At 40.6% G+C, this 22849-nt stretch overlaps 1 protein-coding gene across 1 annotated transcript in view; it reads left to right on the forward strand.

The window, feature by feature from the left end:
• Positions 1 to 22849, forward strand: part of vwa8 (von Willebrand factor A domain containing 8) — a 119457-nt gene that overhangs the window by 12222 nt on the left and 84386 nt on the right. The window contains exons 5-14 of the mRNA XM_061723236.1: positions 5824 to 5991; positions 6587 to 6751; positions 6980 to 7029; positions 7109 to 7217; positions 7308 to 7412; positions 7554 to 7682; positions 11014 to 11148; positions 11234 to 11311; positions 19121 to 19281; positions 19356 to 19469. Of these exons, the coding sequence (XP_061579220.1) occupies positions 5824 to 5991; positions 6587 to 6751; positions 6980 to 7029; positions 7109 to 7217; positions 7308 to 7412; positions 7554 to 7682; positions 11014 to 11148; positions 11234 to 11311; positions 19121 to 19281; positions 19356 to 19469 (1214 nt within the window). The remainder of the gene's footprint in view (positions 1 to 5823; positions 5992 to 6586; positions 6752 to 6979; positions 7030 to 7108; positions 7218 to 7307; positions 7413 to 7553; positions 7683 to 11013; positions 11149 to 11233; positions 11312 to 19120; positions 19282 to 19355; positions 19470 to 22849) is intronic.

Raw genomic sequence — 22849 nt, forward strand, 5'->3', positions numbered from 1 at the left:
CTATTTCTTAATCGCATTACAAACCGGAAAAAAAGAAAACCCAGCTGCCTTAAAGCACGTTATCTCATTAGCGACTATGCCATAGTCCTAACAAGCTAATTAAAGCCTAAGCCCTTGATAAAAATGATCTGAGAGTGGGCCCAAGCCTGCGCTTAATGCTCCTTTTCTTGGTTCAGCTCCTCAACTGTACAACAATTGGTTATGTTAGTTTTATTGCACTCTTTTATATCTTGGATGTCAGAAAACCTTCCTTTATTTTATTTTGTGATGTAATGGACTCGCTGTCTTTACTTGAGAGAGTTACTCAACGTTTTAATTCTAATGGAATAAAATCCTTTTTTTTTTTTTCTTTTAGAAACTGCATTAATATACTGGCTTGAAAATATTTCTCTTAATCTGTTTTGTATGCACTACTCACTAAGAAAACATGTCTAAAGTTGAATATAAACTATCTTTATTTTCCAAAAGTCAGTTTAATTGGAGGTCTGCAAAACCTACCCAGTGACTGACATGTAGAGTGAAGCTCGGCTTTCCTAAACTTTGAGCATTTGTTTTTCAGGTCTAAGAGTCAGCTGCAGGTAATACGAATAGGAGAGTCTATTTCTGATTAGCTTTGTTACTAAACAAACACTGGTGGTAATATGAAAGCCTGTCAGTGCTTGCTCAGCAGTTTATTTAATATGCATTCCACCTTTAGTGGACAGTGACGGCAGAGAGATGACAGGAAATTAGAAGAGAGTGGGGGTTTTCTGCACAGTAATATACAGTAAAGGTCATTCAAACCAGATTTAAAACAACCACATATGTGTTTGGACATTGGACATAATTCAAAAAGTATGGCAGAGGTAGCATCATAATTTGGGCTTGCTTCACGGCTTCCAGGGGGAAAAAAAACATACATTTAAACTAGACATTCCTACAAATTTCTAGTTGAAGCAGTTCTGTAAAGAGAAAATGGTCCTTTCGAACCTTCTCCACTGTGCAGGTCTGATGCAGAGCTCTGAAGAGGGTTTTTCTGTTATGAGGTTCAAACAACCATTTAATCCAAGAGTTCACTTACGTTTCCTTTCCCATCCAGCCCCTCCTCCTCCTTACTTTCCTTCAGCACTGTAAAAATAGTCTGTTACCAGGTTAAGCACATTGTGTTTATCTTTTATTGAGACCGTATTTCAATTATGGTGAATTAATGCAGGGAACCAGTTTATTCCAAAGGGTTTAGATGCGTCTTCATACCACTGTAATATTAGCAGCATGGAAAGTTTTTGCCAAGACTGCCCTGCGTGCCCTAATGGAAACTTGGGCACTATAATTTGGGGCAAATAAAAAAACTTAATAAGGATAAAAATGTAATAATGATGAATGATCAAGCTGTTTACTGTTGACTCTTCCAGAATACATCCATCAAAACATTAAAAAAACAAAGCAAAAAACAAAAGCAAAACAGAAAGATAGTTAACACCTCGATTTAACTGAGGCACACCATCTTCTTGTGAAAATAAAATTTTGTCTAGTGTTTCCATGGAGACAACTCATGTATGGAAGCAGCTTCGTTGATGGTGCAAATGGGTGTTTCTTCCTTCTTGTCTTCTTTAGATGAAACGTGATGGTGTGTTTTTGTTTATAAGTCGGAGCTTTATGTGTTAATATGCTCTGTGTACAATATTGAATCTGACAACTGTTTTAAGGATTGATAACGTGTTGTTGTGAATTAGACGGCTTCTCTCAATGAGGAGACCTTTGGATTGTAGGAGGTGTGCACGTTAACTAGAACAGCCAAGTATTCCTCAGAGCCCTGTGCTGATTCGGAGCCCTATATTCAGGCTTAACGTGTCAGTCCCTGAGCATTTACTAGCCCTCCCCTATCTTTAGTTCTTGGTTTTTCTGTTTTGTTTTTTTCCTCCTTCATCTCCGGCATCATCCCACCTCACCAGTTTGTATGAAGGCTGAACTCACATGGATATGATTATATGCTTGTTATAATTTTGACATTTCAAGTCACCCCTCTCGATTTAGCAGGCTCTTATGTAAGGCAGCTTACCTCAGACCCACACTGCAGATAAGTCTCCATTACATTAAAGAAAAGCTTTCCACCTCCATAGGAAATAAATATGGACTGGAAGCAGTTCCAGTTATGCAGAAATGTCTCTTTTGAAGTTGTAAACATGACTGCTGCAGTCTAATGTGATGAGCAAATGATATTCGCTTTCTAAGCAGTATTTACGTTAAATGTGGTCATTTTTCCCCAAACACCTTTATTCATAGGTTAAAAAGTTCTGCTGCAACTTCGGCATCTAATCTAAACATGATCATCGTGATAATAAATGTCCCTGGAAAAGAAAGGACATCATTGACTTTGTTAAAGCGAAATTAAGAAAAAAGAAGAAAAAAGCACATGCAACACATGATAAAACAGGTTGAGTTCTAATATACACAAGAGGATTTTGTAAACTTAGGAGGTGTTTGTGTCAGACCCGCAACTAGTGATGATCTTGAGATCTCATGTGAAGGTAAAAGTTCTCGGACCGATACCAACCAGCACCAGCGAACGTATGACTGTATTTATTAAGCATGAAGACTGGAGATGCCAAACCTCACATATATATGCTGGAAACTATGTTCAAAGGTCATGCCTTGTTCAAACGTTGGTGGCATTAAAAATCAACTAGATGTTTTTGACCAAATGTAAAAAAAAAAGTGTCATTTTTGATATTCTTTGTGCAATATTTAGTGCCAAATAAAATTCATAATAATAATTCTGTTTGATAGATCGGTTCTTTGTCAAGGCTGTGAGGGAAATTGATCGGTGCAGAATCCTGTGGATTTTCTCTAAAACGATCAAGAGACCGTTGCCATGCAACTAAGTTGGTTCATTGCCGATATAGCAGTGGTTGCCAGGTGCAGTTGTCCTTTTCCCGATAAAACCTTGGTGTTCTTAAAATAGAAATGATATAGGCTATATAATTGGCAGAGCAGAAAGACATTAACATCAAATAAGGAAGTATGTATGCATATATATATATATATATATATATATATATATATATATATATATATATATATATATATATATATATATATATATATATATATATATATATATGTGTGTATGTATATGTGTGTGTACTGTAAGTAACATAGTTGTCAAACTGTTCAAAAGTATTGGGTATTGCATGTTTTCCTGATACTGTGGATCTCAAAAAGCAGCTTACGTGGAAGGCTGTATATACAGTAAAGTCCTGAGTGTAGACATGGGGGGGCTTTCTCCAATCCATATAAGAGCTATTAAAAGCTTACTGTGGTCAGAAAGAACCTTATTTTATTCACATCACCTGTCATTAGTTTGAATTAATGTTTGTAGTGGGTTTAATACAGTTTGTATTTCATATGCATTCCTCTGTAGAGTTCTTACGTACAAATATACATCCACTTTCCCTCATTAACCTGCTTTAGGTTTTTGCTCAGAGCCTCTTGGTAGCTGCCGGGATGTTTTCTTCTTCCTGCAGGGTACCTATAAGGCCGAACACAAGGCCCGTCTGTGCTTCCCCATCCCTGCGTCACTCACATTTCTAACAATTATAAGATTACAGTGTTGGTGCTGAAAATGGATCGAGAGTTAAATATAGAGCATCTGGTCCTCACTATAGTTTTATGGCTTTGCTTCCCACACAACGTGCCACGTATTTACATGTTAACCTAATTACATGGCCTCTCGCTCTGCGGTCCACCCAGACAGCTAAAGTTTCCTGCCTCTTGACGTCAGATGTTCTTTTAGAATCCTGCTGAAAAGTGCATCTGCGCACAAAGTTATGTAAAAAAAAAAGTACTGTGCATTCTCTTTAATTTGTAATGCTTTACTTACCAGCGCAGAATAAATAACTTATCAGGTTCTTTCAAGGTCTTAAAATTCAATTAACACAATTTCAGATGAACAGTAACAGATGACATATTCTATTTTTATGACTATTTATCAAAGAATCTAAGCTGAAAATACAGAAGAAATTAGTGAAACAAGTCATACTGCTTTAGTTGGAAATAAGAGGGTAATGAGGGTGATCTTACTAGAAGCAATTGTTGCTTCCCATCTATCTGGGGTGTGGTGTTCGGTTGTTTCCAAACAATTTAAAGAAGTTTTGTTGTGCGAGAGTCTGTCCACAAGTAGAAATCCTTCACAGAAGTGGACATCCCGCAGGTTTGGACCGTGCACCACTCTAACTGTAAACAACCCAAAAGCTTTGTCTCAGCCAGCATGTTAGATGTTCAGATTCATAACAAGGCAAATAGAGGGAAACTTGGACAAGTGTGGCTTGTTTTGAATTGTTGTCAGGTGATAACAATTTAAAAAGAACCTGGCAGCATGGCTTAGGTTTCCACAGTTACATCTTTACAAACTATAAACAATTTTCGAAGACAGACATGTCGAGAGTGGAAATGTTTGGACACATACATATCTTTCACATATCATATCACATACACCAGAAATCACGATTTCTGGCCAAAATACGGATCACAGTGTCAGTACCAACAGCTCATACCAACTGTCAAGCATGGCGGTGTAGATTTGATGATTTGGTCCTCCGCACGTGCCATCAAGCGTGAACTTGTTTATTTACCAAGGTATTCTAGAGTCAGACATGAGGCCGTCTGACCAGAAAGTGAAGAAGGATTTCATACCAGCAAGTGTGTTTATTCAAATAACTGAAAGATATAAGATTTTGGGTGTTGCAGTTGCTAGGTCAAGTCCAAACCTCACTCTGATTGAAATATGGAGACATTGAAAGAAGCAGTAAGAGGTTGAGTTTTTCCCAAACAACTTCTCCACTTTGATTTGGATTTCGTTAGATAAGTAATCAAAGTGTAATATATATTATACAGTATATGTTGTTGTTTGTCATTTCAAGATCTGGTAAAGAAGTATTTAAAAATGTACATGCACGCACACAAGCTCGCCAACACCATCCCAGAAGTTAGTGTTTGGTAACAGAGAATAGACGTTCCTCAAGCAGCAGGGACTGTTTTGAAGCTTCTGGAGTCATTTGGAGGATGTTCAGAATACAATAAGCTGAGGACATCCTCAGGAAGGGCTTCGTTGCGAGCTTATTACCGCACAGGCAGCAAGGCTCAAGGTTTGTCAGGATGATCTGTGGAGAGAAGCTTTTACAGTTATACAGAACCAGGGGTCATCCTGGACAATGGAGCAGCAGATGTGACCTTAGTTGAACCATGCGATGGTTAGAGCAGTTTCAGCTCTTTCCTGATACCAGCATCTCCCTCTTCATCCATTTTTAATTATTGAAGGACTTCCATGATTAGTTTTTATTTTCTATTTATTTCCATTTTTTTGAAGGAGCTGTACATGCTTTTAGAACAACAGGGCTGAATTACTGTCATTCCTTGTACATCGGCTTTGATCAGTTGGCTCTTGGTTGTCTCCAGTGAGTGACTCTTGCTGCCACGAGGCGCTTCCCTGGGACCAGAAAACATGAGCTTATTACTCCACTGACGTCCCTACCTATTTTAGAATAGATTTGAAGGTTTTGTTGCTAGTTTTTAGTGTTTTAAATGGGCTGGCACCATCAAGTTCCTCTGAACGTCTTCAACATGGACTTTTCAGTACCATTTAAATCTCTGCTGAAAACCTGTCTCTACTCGCTTGGTGTCAGTGCCAGTTGAGCTTAGACATCTAATAATAATATATTATGTTGTTGTTTTATTTTAATGTGCATTACTTATTTTTTGTGTAAAGCACATTTGGTAGACCTTGTCCTTTCTTTAAAGGTGCTATCTAAATACATATGGTCTTGACCTTTGTGTGTTTGCCTCCAGTGTGCTGTTAGGGCAGCCACACAAGGTCGAGTCCTGGTTCTGGAAGGATTGGAGAAAGCGGAGCGCAATGTTTTACCTGTCCTCAACAACCTGCTGGAGAACAGAGAGATGCAGCTGGAGGACGGACGCTTCCTGATGTCCGCCGAGCGTTACGACAAGCTGCTGCAGGTCAGCGCAGGAGCTTATATAATTTAAATAAAATGTATGTGTTTCTTTTGCATGACCGATGGTTTATTCTTATCTGCGGCTTATGGAACATAGTCAAACTGAAACTTCACACTAAAGCAGTGAAATTTCACACTCCTCCCACATTGCTCGTGTGTTTTAAAGAGGAATTGGAAATAAATAAATAAATAAAGGGTGAACCAGCTGAAGTGATGCACCCATGTTACCGCTTGCCTATTGTGCAAGCCTTTGGTGGCAGTATCATGATCTGGATTTGTTTCAAACGGTCACGTCTAGGCTCAGCAACGTTCATTTTCCCCCCAAAATGAGGTCAGTTGGCTATCCGAATATGCTCAATTGAACAATCTAAAGATGGTTTTCTTAACTGGTCGGCATAGACGTACTCTAAGATGATGACATCAGGTTCATCTGGCTGTGACGTTGCATAAACTTCTCAAGACGACGCAATGAGTATTAATACCATAATCAGAGCTGAAAGTGATACAACAGAGTATTGGTGGATATAATATGTGAAATGATATGAATTCACTTAGTCGCAGATGGTAAACGTGGCTTTTCACGTCTTAATACTTTGCAGGATCACACCAAAGAGGAGCTGGACAGCTGGAAGATTGTCCGCGTGAGCGAAGACTTTCGGGTCATTGCTCTTGGTCTTCCTGTTCCCAAATACAAGGGCAACCCGTTGGATCCTCCTCTTCGTTCTCGTTTCCAGGCCAGAGACATTTATTACCTACCATTCAAGGTCAGTCGAAGAATCTGTTAGTCATCTAACGCCAAGTGTTTCCCAAGCATGTGGGATGTCTCAATAAGGAGATGAAAGAGTTGGGTAATGAAAGCATGTCAGGGAAAATAATCACCCGCTTCTTTTTTCTTTCTTTCCTTAAGTTAAAAAAAAAAAAACTAAGTTTGTGAAACTTGGAGACTATACACATGTAGAGTCAGTTAACAGTTGTGAGTTTTGTGTCTTCAGGACCAGCTGGAACGGTTGTACACAGCCGGCCCCAGTGTACCTGCAGAAAGGTAACGGCACATCCTGGAGGGGAAGGCTTTTTAAATCTTTGTTGCTCCTTGATTGAGGATGTTGTTTCCTCTGTGACAGGGTTTCCCAGCTGCTTTCATTCGCCACAACAATGTGCTCCCAGGAATCCTCCAATCTCGGCCTTCCGGACTTCCCCGTGGACAACCTGCTTCCTGCCCTCCAAGTTCTGGTGAGACTTGATGGAGAATGATGAATCAAAAGCCCAGGATGGTCGTAGGAACTAAAAAAGCCCGGCTAACTCTTCCCTTCTTTGCTGTAGAACACTTTCCCCATGCTGTCCTCCCAGCAGCTAATCCAGAGACTTTACCCCTACAAGGATATCTTGAGCAAGGATGGACACAAAGCTGTGGAGGGGGTGCTGGGTGTAAGTCAAGCTGAATCACCAGTCCAAATACAGTCTTTATTTACGTTTCCTTCTTTCTTTTTTATGTGATAACATCTGTTTAGACGTATTATTTAGAAGCATTACTTATCGCCTGCACGCTATCTTTGGCATCTTTCACAGCGGTTTGAGCTTGCGGATGCTCTCCGTCAGGCAGCACCCCTTGGTGTTTTGAGCGTATCCAAGACAACGGATGTTGAAGGCAGTGCAGATGTCACTGTACGTGTTGCAGACAAGGACATCACCTTTCAGGTACTCGATTGTTGTGTTGTGACCTGCATTGTCTTTTTTGCAGGTCTTCACATTACTAGGTAATTCCTCCGATGTTCATTTGGACTGAGTTCTTGGCTTTGATGAGGCTTATCAGAACATTTTAAATACGTCTTCTAAGCCACAAGAGTTTCACAATGCGAACGAGCAGGAGTGCTGTGGAAGAGTGAAATAGGTACTTCCAACAATTTGTATTTATCTAGTACCATTCCTTCAATTATGTCCGATTTTCCTGCAGTTAAAAAGAGACATCCCCCTGGCATAATGGTGCCACCACCTTGCTTCAACATGTGCTTACGGGGATGAGAGACAATGTGTTTTTAGGACATACACTCCTTTTCTTTCTCAGCACAAAAGCTCTATTTTAGTCTCAGAATACATTCCTGTTTTTTTTTTTTCTGTAAGTCAGGTTTTTTCTGGCCACAAAATTGCACACACAGTTATTTTCCACTAGATTTATAAAGCCGTGTGGACGTATGGTCTTTTATAAATCTCAGTCGTACTTCTATTTTCTTTTCTTCAGTCATAAATGGATGAAGACTGTCTGACTTGGTCATTTGTATTTTATGATAATGTTTACACCACAAATAAATAGACATTAAAATGAAAGTAACTGTAAAGAAGGAGCCCAATTTTAGCTGATGCAAAACTGAGACACTTGTTGGTGAAGCCGAGAAAAATGAAATCTGACAGATTTGGTGTTTGAACACTGGATCTACGAATGGAAACTTAACTGCCAAATAGAAAGAAACAACCAAACCAGTTCAGACTTTTGGGGAGGAGAAGCAGGAAAAATCCTATGCAGGTTCTTGCATCAATAGTCTTTATTTTTGCATTTCCGTGTCTCCCGCATCACTGACGCAGTCGGTCAATCTAAAGACATCAAAATCTAGTTTCCAGCTGTTTTGGGCCGTTTGAGATGTAGTTGTGTTGTGCTATAACACTAATTAATCATTATGCGTTACTGCATGACTCAAGGGCTTTTCCTTTGAGTAATCATTTGAATGATCATCTGCTGCCTTCGTCTTCTGTGGACTATTTTAGCAACAGCTTCTTCCAAGTCAGGATGTTTTTCTTCTTTGATTTGAAGAGAAGTCTCACAGGACGAGATACAGAGATTTACGGAGATACGAGAGGGAACTAGGAGAGTTGCAGTCATTACAAGAAAAACACAGTTCAATGGAAGCAACTGAGCTGAATGTTCTTTCTTCTGAGATGCTTGAACTCCTCCACTTGGTGCAGGATGTGGTGCCCGACCTTGAGAGGACACGCCACCCTTCTCCAGCTATTGTCTCAGGTTCGGCAATTTGGTGCCGCTTCACATTCAACGTTTGGCACACAATCATCTTCAAAAAGCAGAGATCCAGTTCTGACGTCACCAAGTTGGAGCCCCTCCACTCCTCTAGAAATTCTTTCATAAAAGTAGTGAACAGAAACCGGTGACAAGGGGCAACCTTTGGTGGAGTCCAGCCCTCACCGAAAACTAAAACTTCTGATCCCGGATATAAAGGAACTAAATTGCCTGTATAAAGGATTCCAGCACCACATGCTCTCGGAGTACCTTCCACAGCAGTCCCCGAAGGACACAATCGTATGCCTTCTCCCGGTCCACAAATGTAGACTGGTTGTGAAAACTCCTATCCCCTCTAGGACCCCCTGGAGGTGTGGAGCTGGTCCACTGCTCCTCTTGAATCCGAGGTTGTATTCTCTGTCTGAGCTTCCTCTCTAGTACTCCTAAATAGACGTTACCGGGGAGGCTGAGGTGTCCGCTAGAGCCCTGTGCGGGACTGTTTTTTTCATCCAGCTCCCGCTGCATTTCTGACCATTACCGCCCGCACCCGCAACGTCTGTGTTCCACTCCCGCCCGCGGCCGCATTGTTTATATCCACTCCCGCCCGCTCCCGCAAAACTCTGAGAATTCATGCCCGCACAATGATAGAGATGCAAGAGAAATCTATCTGATTTAATGTTAACATGATAATTGTGGAGTTTGATGGATAATTGACAGTTCATAGGCACCTGACCGAAAGTTAGATGCCAATCCATCATTGTCATCATCGCACGCCGTTTCACCTTTCGCGCATGCATCAATTATGTGATTGAGGTTATAGCAACGAGAGTAGCTGTGAGTGGCTCAAACACTAATAAATAATGAACGAAACAAATTAATTTAACAAATGAATCGCTTGGCCATTATATTGCTGTGGAGGGAGAGAATGTTGCTGACCGACTGCGTCCCAATCCCCGCGTCTCTCTTCCAACATGCGCCACAGACACTAAACGCAGTTTCTCCAAATATCTGACTTGCCTTGCTTTGTTTTTGTTTTGTAAAGACCTTGTTTGAGGTTTATTTTCCACGTAATTTCCACCTTGTCGCTAGACTACATCCCGATCCCGCATTGTTTTTTTTTGTCCGCCCGCTCCCGCCCGCAGGAGAGTTCAACCTGCCCGCTCCCGCGAGATTTGTGTTGGGTCCCGCAGGACCCAGTCCCAATGCAGCCCTCTAGTGTCCGCTCCCTCTGTAGTTGGGTCACACCCTCCGGTCCCCCCTCTTTAAGATGGAGACCACCACATCAGTCTACCAGTCCAGAGGCATCGTCCCTGATGTTATACAGACATGTTTAAACAGCCCCCAACATCCGGAGCCCAAAGGCCTCCTCAATGGGATTGTGGAAGACTTCAAACCATTCCTTTCACCGACCCACAACTTCCTCTATGCAGTACCAGTTGCAGTCACCAGTTGTTGCTGAACTAGTTTTGGTGGTCAACATCACTACTTCATGTATCTCTGTTGGAACAGACTGTCAAGAGCGCTGGCAAAGGACACATTAAGACTCACTCTGACATACACACCACAACACTTACATCTGCTGCAACATCAAATTGTATTTAACGTAAAGGTTATTTTGCCGATCTTGACACGAACCCACCACATATACGCAGACGGTTGTAAAAAAAGAAGAACAGTTCACCGTCCTTCAGTAGACCACACACTGACAGACGCACTGTGGTTTCTTAATTCTTCTTCCTGGATGAAAAGGAGTCAGTGCTCGTGTTCCCGAACACATTCTCAGAGATATTCATACCAGACTTCTAAAAATAGTGGTGCTGATCTTTCAGCCAAGCAAATACCATTCGCATGAAAATGTGCCTTCTTTATCATTCTTTATCTCAATTTTTTAAAATAAGGTGTCGTATGTCCCAGAGATTATCTGATAACTCATTTACTGAGACGTCCTTGGCAACTATTCTGCCAGTCTTGTCTTTTTGCAAAGATGAATCTGTTGATTCATGATTCTTGATTGAACTCCAGGTTCCATCAGGAACGAAAGAGTTGCGCCCGCCAAACAGCAGCCCCACCTTCATCAACACCCCTAGCCATTCCCAGCTGCTGGCCGAGATGATGCAGTCCCACGTGGTGAAGGACCTGTGTCTGATAGGTGCCAAGGTAGACGATGCCCGCGCAGCATGCACTCATACGATACACAGTGAACCTTGTCTGATTTTAACAACACGTCTCATGTATTTCTCAGGGTTGTGGCAAGTCGGTGATTGCCAAAGAATTTGCTGAGATGCTGGGTTACAACATTGAGCCTGTCATGCTCTACCAGGTAAACACCTTTTTTGTTCATTAAAATGATTTTTAATTAATTAAAAATAATTAGAGATTGTTTTGATACCAGAGGGTGTGCCAAAGATCTCAGTACACGGTTATCAAAAATGACATTTTAACGTGCAAGGTTGTGACACACTTAGTGGTTTATCTAAATACCGTTTGAAATATCCTGTTGTAACATAAAGATATGTGCTGGTTGTCGTGTGAAAAATTAGACTTCTTCAATGAATCCATTTACAAACAGCTGACTGGTGTGTTATCCATTCAATGTGCACACCTCACAGACACATGCAGTCTCTACAGCAGGGGTATTCAACTAGATTCGGCCGGGGGCCACATCTGCAAAAGGACTGTATGGAGAGGGCCGCACAATTTGAAAATGTGGGGGTTTTCAAAATGTATTTTGCACTCAAAGACGAAGACTTATGTAAATATAATACATTTGTATTATACATTTGAATATATCTAGTTTAAATATGAATTATGTATTAATTGTCTCCAGATTTAGTAATTGTGAATGTTAAATATAATATTCAGATAAAGAAATATTATTTTGAATGCAAGATCATTTTGAAACCATGCATTGAGCAAACTTAATGAAATTGATATTGACCTACTTTTAATAAAACACGCCATAATGACAAAGCACCACTTTCCACCAAGATTTCCTTATTTGAATATTATATTAAGCATTGAGCACAACCATTTTAGTCCATAGTAGCCAGTTATAAAAATATTGTAAAAAAAAAAAAAAAAATGTATTTATTTTTTTTCAACAAACACCCGCTTTTTTGAAATATGACCAGGGGCCACATAAAAGCTCCTGGCGGGCCGCATGTGGCCCGCGGGCCGCCAATTGAATAGCCCTGCTCTACAGCAAGACCAAGGAAGTGATGCATGCCTCCAAGTGAAATAATATGCATGACAAGGATGCTCTGCATGTGCTTTCTGGAAAACTGGAGCTGGAAAAACATTAAAAAAGGGGGCCACTGCAGGTGGGGGTGCCATTGTGCTCACGTTTTCTGCTCCAGTATTCGTCCCCACATGAGCATGGATGCTTCAGGGGGAAATTAAGTCTCGTTTTGCTAATGCATATTTATCAAAGGGATCTTGTTGGACCTCTGCATTCACAGCCCTGGGGATGTGGAACACCTCTGTTGTTACGATGAGCTCATTCCCTTTCAAGATGATTCACTGTCAAAGACATTTTTTCGGGAGATTATGTATGAAGGCCAAACGTGCACTTTCAGATCATTCTTCCAGTCAGTCCTCCTTACCTGTCGGACAATTCAGCATCTTGTAGAAATATAAAAACCAAGAAAAAAAAACATGAATGGTTCATCACAAACATCTCAATCTCATTTCTGGAAAGATATTTGCAATCAGACATAAAAAAAGGAAAGATGTTACTTTTTTGTGTGTGTGTGTTTATGCATGCCTACACACCTCTTTCTGTGCGTGGGAAGGTGTGAGAGCTTGCAATCCAAGCTACTGAAATAGAGCATTACCACTTCTTTTTTTGTCACAGGCTCTAAATTATTCATGACACAATCAGGCCTTTACCATCTGTTAGTCTTTTGACCTACATTGTTTAACAGTATTTCTTCTACCTATGTAACCCTCGACTAATTTACTCTAGTTACATTTACAGTTCTTGTGTTCATAACTTCTTTTACTTCTACATGCATCTATTTAATAAATCAAGAGTCTATCTGTTGAAGAGTCTATCTGCTGAAGATGCACTGCAGTTTCTAAATTTGCATCATATTTAAGCATAGACTTTGTTTTTAAAGTTTTGGATAAGTAAATAAAAAGCAGCTACTTGGAGAAAGAAAAGACCAACCATCTGGCAGTCCAGCTTACAGTGCTGCTAATTGGTTTTTGGTGATTTAATTGCATGCGTCATAATTGCGTCAAAATACATCACGAGAACCATTTATATTACAAAATATAATATGGATTGATAAAATATCAATGTAATGTTCTGACTTATTAAGTGTAGACTGAGAATAGTTGTAGTATGACGAGTATGTACACTCAAGTAGATGTTTACACATTGGTCTTTATTGAGAACTCCACCATTTTTTCCTTTCCTTTCTTTTCCTCACACAATGTATACGACTTTATATTTGTAAACTTTATATTTGCTCATCCGGGCGGCTGTACAGACACTGCAGAATTTTGTTGCTTTCCTCCTTCTCTGAGTTGGCAGGCTGAGGGGAGACCACTTTATATATGTTAAAGCAAGAGAAAACGTGTTTTTCATAATAGGTCCCCTTTAATATACCGCACCCATCACTGTCTTGTCTTCTCTTTCCTGCCCTTTCATGTCCCACGCTTTTTTTTTCTTTTCCTTCTAGTGATTAATAAAATATGGCGGAACTGTCAAAAGGGCTGGTGAAGGAAACACACACCCATGCAAACACACACACACAAAAAGACATATACAGTACATTTATATATATATATATATATATATATATATATATATATATATATATATATATATATATATACCGTATGTGGCTTTTAGGTTTTTCCAAACTTGGTATTAACCATTAAAGGTATTGTGACATCATTTTTAACATGCTTTTAACACTATTAAAAGTCTTGGCCAACATCCCTCAAATGTGTCTAAAAGAGTGTAACAAGAAAAACTTCACTCTAGTACTCTTTTCTTGGCTTTTTATTACAGTGTTTTTTTGCGCCGTGAAAAATGCTTCCTTTCCCCCCTTTCCTGTCAATCATTGCTCCGCTCCTCCTCCAAACCTCCTCCTCCTCCAGCCATACGCTCACAGCGGCGTCGGAGAGTAAGCCGGGAGCGACAGGCGAAGCATGCACGGAAAAGCAGGAGGGCGAACCACAGCAAACAATCATAAAAATAAAGGCATGCAAGCAGCACTGTCCCCTTATCTTAAGTCCAGTCAGTGGCCGCGGGTCTTCTTAGCAGTTTTCCTCCGGTGATTAGAACAGAGGGGGCTCTAAACAGCTCCGTGTTAAGCCTCATTTATGGTTCCGCGTTAAATCGACGCAGAGCCTACGCCGTAGGGTTCAGCGTATGGAGCGCGTCGCCGCGTAACCCTACGCCGTAGGCTCTGCGTCGGCGTAACGCGGAACCATAAATCAGCCTTTATGGTGCGCTGGAGAGGAGAGGAGACAGGGAGCTGGGTGGAGGGGGCGGTGATTTAGCGGGCCGTTACGTAACGGCCCGCCACCAAACCACATGCGCCGTTTTTGCACAGTTATGCGGAAAATCCCAGAAAGCACACAATACACTGAATGTTAAAAGTTCGTTGTTTTTTGGGTGTAATTGATGTCAAGACACCCAACAAAACACAAAAAATCCAGAAAAATGTGTTTTTCATGTCACAATCCCTTTAATAAATATGCAGATAAAGAGGGAAAAAAGTGTAGACTGAGAAGCATCCTGTAGGTGTTATGATGTGACTGAGAGAACAGTTCATCTCAGCTCATCAGCTCATCTTCTTCCGCTTTATCCGTTACCGGGTCGCGGGGGCAGCAGCCTCAGCAGGGATGCCCAGACTTCCCTCACCCCAGACACTTCCTCCAGCTCTTCCGAGGGGAGTCCGAGGCGTTCCCAGGCCAGCCGAGAGACATAGTCTCTCCAGCGTGTCCTGGGTCTTCCCCGGGGTCTCCTCCCGGTGGGACATGCCTGGAACACCTCCCTAGGGAGGCGTCCAGGAGGATCCGGTACAGATGTCCAAGCCACCTCAGCTGACTCCTCTCAATGTGAAGGAGCAGCGGCTCGACTCCGAGCTCCTCCCGGGTGACCGAACTCCTCACCCTATCTCTAAGGGAGCGTCCAGCCACCCTATCGGAGGAAACTCATCTCGGCCGCTTGTATCCGCGATCTTGTCCTTTCGGTCACTACCCACAGTTCATGACCATAGGTGAGGGTAGGGGCGTAGATTGACCGGTAAATACAGAGATACTGAGAGAACAGAATAAAGAGTTTAAGTGTGGACCATTTACAGTTTATCCTGATATATTTAATACGGGGACTTCTAAAGGAATGGATTTCCTGAACTTAAGTCATGTGACTTTTTGTGCCAAGCGTGCAATGGTCAACAGAATACATGCCACCGTACAGTTTACTAGATCGGTGACACATTTCCACACCTTTGGCAACAAAAATGTATTTTTTGTAGGCTTAAATATTACAAGTGATTGCTGTGTGCATCTATATAGTACCCTGTACTATATTGATACATACAGTATAAAAACCTTTATTTAAACATATATTTAAACATATATGTGTATAATGTGTTGGGACTGTGACAATGCAGTGATGAAGTCTGCGGTTTCAGGCGCATCTCCCCTGATTTGTGTGCTTGTGATTGTGCAGGAAATGGGCGTGCTAAATCATCATGTTTGGATGTATCATGCCGCAGCTATTTTTAACTATCGGAGGTCAGGGGTGACTTGTGCTGCGGGAATAGCAGAATCCGTTGCTGGGCATTTCATCTGGTCATCTCTGAAAACCCCATGTTTGGACAAATATATTGCTAGGATCGTCTTTTTTTACATTTCTTTCCTGACAGTAACATGACCTGGAAGTATCTTGATGTCAGTCTCAATAAGAGAAGGTCAAACTCTGTAGGCCTAAAGAAAGACGCTGCAGTTTTCCTTCAGTATTTTCTTACATCTCAAACACACGAGACACTCAAGCATCCCCTGAGAGTGATATGAGATGTTCTTTACCTCAAGGTGGAGTCAAGATAATATTAGCAATACTTAAAAAGAGTAGATCTAACGGTTAATCAATTGATCCCTTTTTTTGAACAAATTAATCTGTTATCAGAACATAAAGTAATGCTGTTATTTTTAACGATAAAGCTGAGTTTGACCATTAATAAAATGCGTTTTGGCCTCTTTTTCATTCATGTGTTTAATTAGTATGTGTGTCAATCAGGAATCCATTTATATAAAAGGTTTTATCAAACCTGTTGGATTAAGTTCAGTAAAACTACATAATCACCCAGAACACACAGTTAAAACCCACACAAGGCTCATAAGTTAAACTATTTAATAAGAATAAAGAGGGAATAACAAGCCTCCCGCATGAGGACCAGCCACATGTGGATCCATGTCCACCTAGCACTGGCTTTTGATTGAGAATTATTAGGAAAAGTTTAAACAGCATCAGGGTTGTTTATTCATTATTATTAGTCTGTTTGTTACTTTAGAAAGAGTTTTTCCGAGTAGATGGAGTCGGTGGCTCAGTAATCACTGCCTGGAACAAATTGTCTTCTCTCTTCTGCCCTCCAACTCTGCAGTGACATGTTAGCATGATATTGAGTATGACAGCCTGGCTCAACAGACTCCTCCTAACCGAAAAGTGCCATTAACTGTTTTCTGTAAAGCAGAGATATCACATTTAGCAGCTGGGCCGGATCGTGTGGGGACATTGGTGATAGTCTTTATGACTGTGGGAAAAGTTCAGGATTAACTCGCTTGTAAACTTAGAAAACAAATCTGTGTTGGAGAAATGCTAAAATGTATTTAACCACTAACCAAAATTAAGGTTTTATTATTTTATTTTGTACAGAGGGACAACCTTGGTGGATTTGGGAGATTTAATCTGGTATTTTGTCTGATGCGAAACTTTGAAATTCACAAGAAAAGGTTGCATGCAGGTTTGCATGAACCTAAATCAGAAAAAAAGATTCAAAAACAAAATACAATTTTTACATTGAAATTACTTTAATATATTTCAAGTTTTTTTTTCTCATTAACTCAGTTTTATCTGTTAAAGGAGCAATGTGGGATGGGAAGCCAAATATTAAGTTCATACTTCACACGCCAATCAAAATGGGGGAAAATAATGCTGCTCAAATTGAATAAAACATCCTCCTCTTCAGTTCCACACATGGCAGAAACTGGTATGGACGGACCGAAGCTAGTTATTTAACATGCTAACTCGGTAGATATCTCAGCAGCCCAATAGACAGTCATCATTTTTGTCACATGACTGGACATATTTTTCTCACTCTCTTGCTGTTCCTAGGTTATTTTGGTATATTTTAACCCACAATCTTACACAGTGCTCGTTTAATACACACACAGGGAAAAAGTTGTTTTTATCTTTCCATTAAAGAAAAGCAAATCCAGAACGATCACTGAAAATGTTTTTTGTTAATTTCTAGTTATTTCAGTGACCATTGTAGGTTTCTTTCTTTCTTTCTTTCTTTCTTTCTTTCTTTCTTTCTTTCTTTCTTTCTTTCTTTCTTTCTTTCTTTCTTTCTTTCTTTCTTTCTTTCTTTCTTTCTTTCTTTCTTTCTTTCTTTCTTTCTTTCTTTCTTTCTTTCTTTCTTTCTTTCTTTCTTTCTTTCTTTCTTTCTTTTCTTTCTTCTTCTTTTCACTTCAAAACCTGCAACATCATATTTTTGGTTTCAATTATCTCCAGACAGTGTCAGTTAGGGACAAGGCAGAACTGTGGACAGCCCAGTCTTCTGCTTGTGCCCTGCTCTTCCTCAGCAATGCCTTTGTGCTGTGTTCTGAATGTGATTTTTCTGTGTCTTGTTTGAAAAATACATCAGTGTCCCTGGAAAACAGGCCATCTTGAAGGCAGCATATGTTGACCTAAAATCTCAATGTACTTTTCCGAACAACTGCTGCCATCTCAGAAGTGTAAATGACTTTCCCAAAGGCACTGATACGACCCCATACCATCACAGAGCGTCTAAACAGAGCAGTCTAAAGCGTCCTTTTCGTCTTTAGTCCAGAGCACACGGTGCTCATTTCATCCAAAAAAAGATCTGGAAAACTGATTTGTATGACCACAAAACCCATTTCCACAGTTTGATGGCCCTTCCTTGTTGCTTTTGAGCCGAGACACATTGATGTTACTTGTGGACAAGCTTAACACGACATGCACAGTTACTCTTTGTCAGTTATTGATGAGGTCCGGTTCTTGATGCCCTGCAGTCTGAAGGGTTGGAGAACGCAACTGTGATGTTTCGTCTTGCTGCTTCTGTGCACTGGAATGCAACCAGATACCTTCACTTGTTTCATTGCAGACAGAGAATTATGAAAAATCTGTGTTTGAATGATTGTTTTTTTGACTAAAGGTTTTTTTTTTCCATCTAACTACTGATGTGTGGTTGGATTTTTTTTTTTTTTTTTACACATTATGAAAAAAAGGCTTCTAGTTGTTGTAGGAGCAATGAAATGACTCGCTGGAGTCTGAAATCATGGACGAAACCTGCACACTGCTTTTGCTCATACAGGACTGTCTCAGAAAAATAGAATATTGTGATAAAATTGCTCATCATGGCTTACAGCTTAAGAAAACTCAAATATCCTATCTCAAAAAATTTGAATATTCTGGGAATCTTAATCATAAACTGTAAGCCATAATCAGCAATATTAAAATAAAAGGCTTGCAATATTTCAGTTGATTTGTAATGAATCCAGAATGTATGACATTTTTGTTTTTTTAATTGCATTACAGAAAATAAAGAACTTTATCACAATATTCTAATTTTCTGAGAGAGTCCTGTAATTTAGTAATTGAGCCAACATTTCTGGCCCAGAAGGGATTCTGAGACGTAAAGAAGGTTTTTTGTTTTTTGTTTGTTTTATGGTTATGGCTAAACACAGGACTCTTCAGGACTCTTCCCTTCACCTTACCTTTGTTGTGGGATATGTTTTTAGACACGGCGCCATGTGCACTCTTGACCTGCCTTACATCAGCCCACACATTCAGTTTCTTTACCCCTTTTACATTAATGCCACTCGTCCTCTCCCCTCAAAGCTCTATTTGTGTCTTGGTGACTTGTAGGATATGACAGCCAGGGACCTCCTGCAGCAGAGGTACACTCTCCCCAACGGAGACACGGCGTGGAGGCCGTCGCCTCTAGTCACAGCTGCCATTGAGGGCAAGCTGCTGCTTCTTGACGGGATACACAGGGTTAACCTAGGAACCCTGGCTGTCCTCTCCAGGTACTGAGAACCTTTTGTTTCTGAATGGCCCGGTCATTTCTCAGCTCATTCCTTGTTGTTTTTTTGCGTCTCAGGTTGCTTCACGACCGGGAGTTGGATCTGTATGATGGGACCAAGCTGCTGAGGTGGGACAGATACCAGACACTCAAGGAGCAGCTGCAGCTGAGTGACCAGCAGCTGCAAGAGAGGTACAAACACACACAGGTTCAGCAGTGCACACACCTCACACTTCCGACCTCAGGCTTCAGGCCAGACACGTGACCTCTAGTGTTGGCGGATTGCCGTTCTGTTCAGGCTATATGCCCTCCATTCATGTGCTCTGGAGTCTTGAAATTGTTTAAGCGTTCATTCTACATGACTTATACAGTGGGTGACTGTTGGCTCTGCCAACCAATGACTGCAAAAACATGCCCCAGAAATGACACGGGGGATGACGTGGAGGGAAGAGGTACCGCAGCGCACCTGAACATGGACCTATGGATGAAACAAGTGGTGCAAGCTCTGTGGGTTCTCGCAGTGACCCGGCCCCACAGCTTTGCTCTCTCATTGACTGTAACTCAGTAGCTGCTGATATAAACATAACTGGTTGTCTGTCTGGTGTCCGTGATGAGTCCGTGAGCCTCTTGGATGCCTCTTTAAATAATTTACGCATAATAACTTGAAGGTGACTACACTTAACAAAAAAACTACAAAAAAGCAATGAAATGCCCCTTTAAAAAGATTTGTGGTCACTAGCTGAGCACGGTGCAGTACGGCAGGAAGGAAGTTGTTAGAGTGACAGTTAAAGCAGAAATAGTTTTCCAGGTCATGTCAAAATAAAAAAAACAAAAGAGTGATATTCAGATTCGTGATGGCATCTTTTAAAGGCCTCTAATGATCAGGTCCATGTTCTCATCATGAAGCTTATTCTGAGAAACCTGTCGAAGGCAGAGTTTAATCTGAGGTTTAGTCTGAAAATAACCCAAAATATAGTTTTTATATCTTCAGGGAAGAAAGAGAGCAAAAAAAAATGGTGTTGGAAGTTTTAATAATGTTTCAATGCGTTTAAAGGCTTACAAGGCAGCTATGGTTGATACGACTCTAAAGTGTATGAACCATTGAGAAAGTTATTCAGCCTATTGATTGTGTGTGCGTGTTGACGGCCCGGACATGAACTGTTCCCTGTATTTCTCTCATGAAATGTGTTTGCGTTTACATACACGTTTGTGTCTGTACTAGTTAAAAAGCCACCTAAGCCAGCAGGAAGGATGTTTGTGGCTGGGCGTCTGGGGTAACTGAGCCCACTTCCTTTTCCTCCACTCTTGTGGCGCAGACTGTGTGTGTAAAAGTGTGTGTGCGTGTAAGTGTGTGTAAGTGTACGGCCACCGGGATGTTACGCAGCATGATAGGGTTAAAGTCCATGGTTCTAGTTTCTTTCTTATCTCTTTCCCCATCTGTCTATTGACAGTCCTGTGAAAAAAGTTCACACAAATTAATGGAAAATATCTTGAGTCCAAACCTTCTTACTGCCACCAACTGATTTCTTATTCTCAATTAAAATTACAAATAATCATGTAAGCAGAAAGAAAACCATCATTATACTGTAGTTTATTATCTGAAAGTGCGTGCGTGCGTGCGTGCGTGCGTGTATATATATAATATGTATGTGTGTATATACAGTGCCTATCATAAGTATTCACCCCCTTAGATGTTTTACCCTTTTAGTGCTTTCATAAATCAATCCTGGTCAATAAAATTTGGCTTTTTTAACACAAAAATTTATTGGAAAAAACTCTTCAATGTCAAAGTGAAAACAGATTTCTACAAAGTAATGTCAATGAAATAAAAATATATAAAGAAATATAATTGTTTGCATAATTATTCACCCCCTTCAAGTCAGTATTTTGTAGATGCACCTTTGGCTGCAATCACAGCAGTGAGTCTGTGTGGATAAGTCTCAATCAGTCTTGTACATCTGCCCACAGCAATTTTGCTCCATTCTTCCTTGCAAAACTGCTCAAGCTCTGTCAGGTTGCGCGGGTATCGGGCATGAACAGCCCTTTCAAGTCCAGCCACAAATTCTCTATAGGATTGAGGTCTGGGCTTTGACTTGGCCACTCCAGAACATTAACCTGGTTCTTTTTTAACCATTCCTGTGTAGCTTTTGCAGTATGCTTTGGATCATTGTCTTGCTGGAAAATAAATCTTCTCCCAAGCCGTAGTTCTCTTGCAGACTGAATAAGATTGTCCCCCAGGATTTCGGTGTATTTTGCAGCATTCATTCTGCCCTCAATCTTTACAAGCCTTCCAGGTCCGGCTGCTGAGAAACATCCCCACAGCATAATGCTACCACCACCATGCTTCACAGTGGGGATGGTGTGTTTTTGGTGATGTGCAGTGTTTGGTTTTCGCCAAACATAACGTCTTGTCTGATGGCCAAAAAGCTCAATTTTGGTCTCATCAGACCAAAGAATCTTCTTCCACTTGACCATGGAGTCATCCACGTGCTTTTTGGCAAACTCTAGTTGAGATCTAATATGAGTTTTCTTCAACAGTGGCTTTCTCATTGCCACTCTCCCATAAAGCTTTGACCGGTGAAGAACCCGGGCAGCAGTTGCTATATGCACAGTGTCACCCGTCTCTGCAGCTGAAGCTTGTAACTCCTTCAGAGTAGTCATAGGGGTCTGGGTTGCTTCTCTCACTAGTCTCCTACTTGCACGGTCACTCAGTTTACAAGGGCGGCCTGATCTAGGCAGATTCACACAAGTGCCATATTCCTTCCATTTCTTGATCATTGATTTCACTGAACTCCGGGGGATGTTCAACGCCTTGGAAATTTTTTTATATCCATCCCCTGAATTGTACTTCTCAATAACCCTTTCCCTGAGTTGCTTGGAGTGTTCTTCTGTCTTCATGGTGTAATGGTAGCGAGGAGTACTGATCCACCAGTCTGGACCCTTCAGACACAGGTGTTTTATACCTCAATCACTTGAAACACACCCACACCACTCAGGTGATCTTCATTTCACTAATTGTGAGACTATTGGAAACAATTTGATGGACCTCTATCGAATTAGACCATTCAAAATAAAAAGGGGGTGAATAATTATGCAAACCATTATATTTCTTTATATATTTTTATTTTGTTGACATTACTATGTAGAAATCTGTTTTCACTTTGACATTAAAGAGTTTTTTCCAGTAAATGTTTGTGCTAAAAAAAATTTATTGACCAGGATTGATTTATGAAAGCACTAAAAGGGTAAAACATCCAAGGGGGTGAATACTTATGATAGGCACTGTACCTTTCCAAAAAGCCACCAGGTTTTAACAACACAAATAATGAGGACCATCCTATTGGATAATGACTGCATTGATGATTATGTATTAGCTAATCAATTTAACTATAACCGATTCAGTGAAAATCTTCTCCTTTCTTAAAACAACCATTCAAATTCAATTCAATTCAAAAGTCTCTATTTCGAACATGATAGTAGTGTAAAGTAACAGACATGCTTGAACATACTTCAACAATGAATGTAAGAGAGACACTGTTTTTGTCGGAAGAAATAAAAAAAAGCATTCTTAC

Source organism: Cololabis saira, chromosome 6, assembly GCF_033807715.1.
Source record: "Cololabis saira isolate AMF1-May2022 chromosome 6, fColSai1.1, whole genome shotgun sequence".
NCBI lineage: Eukaryota > Metazoa > Chordata > Actinopteri > Beloniformes > Belonidae > Cololabis > Cololabis saira.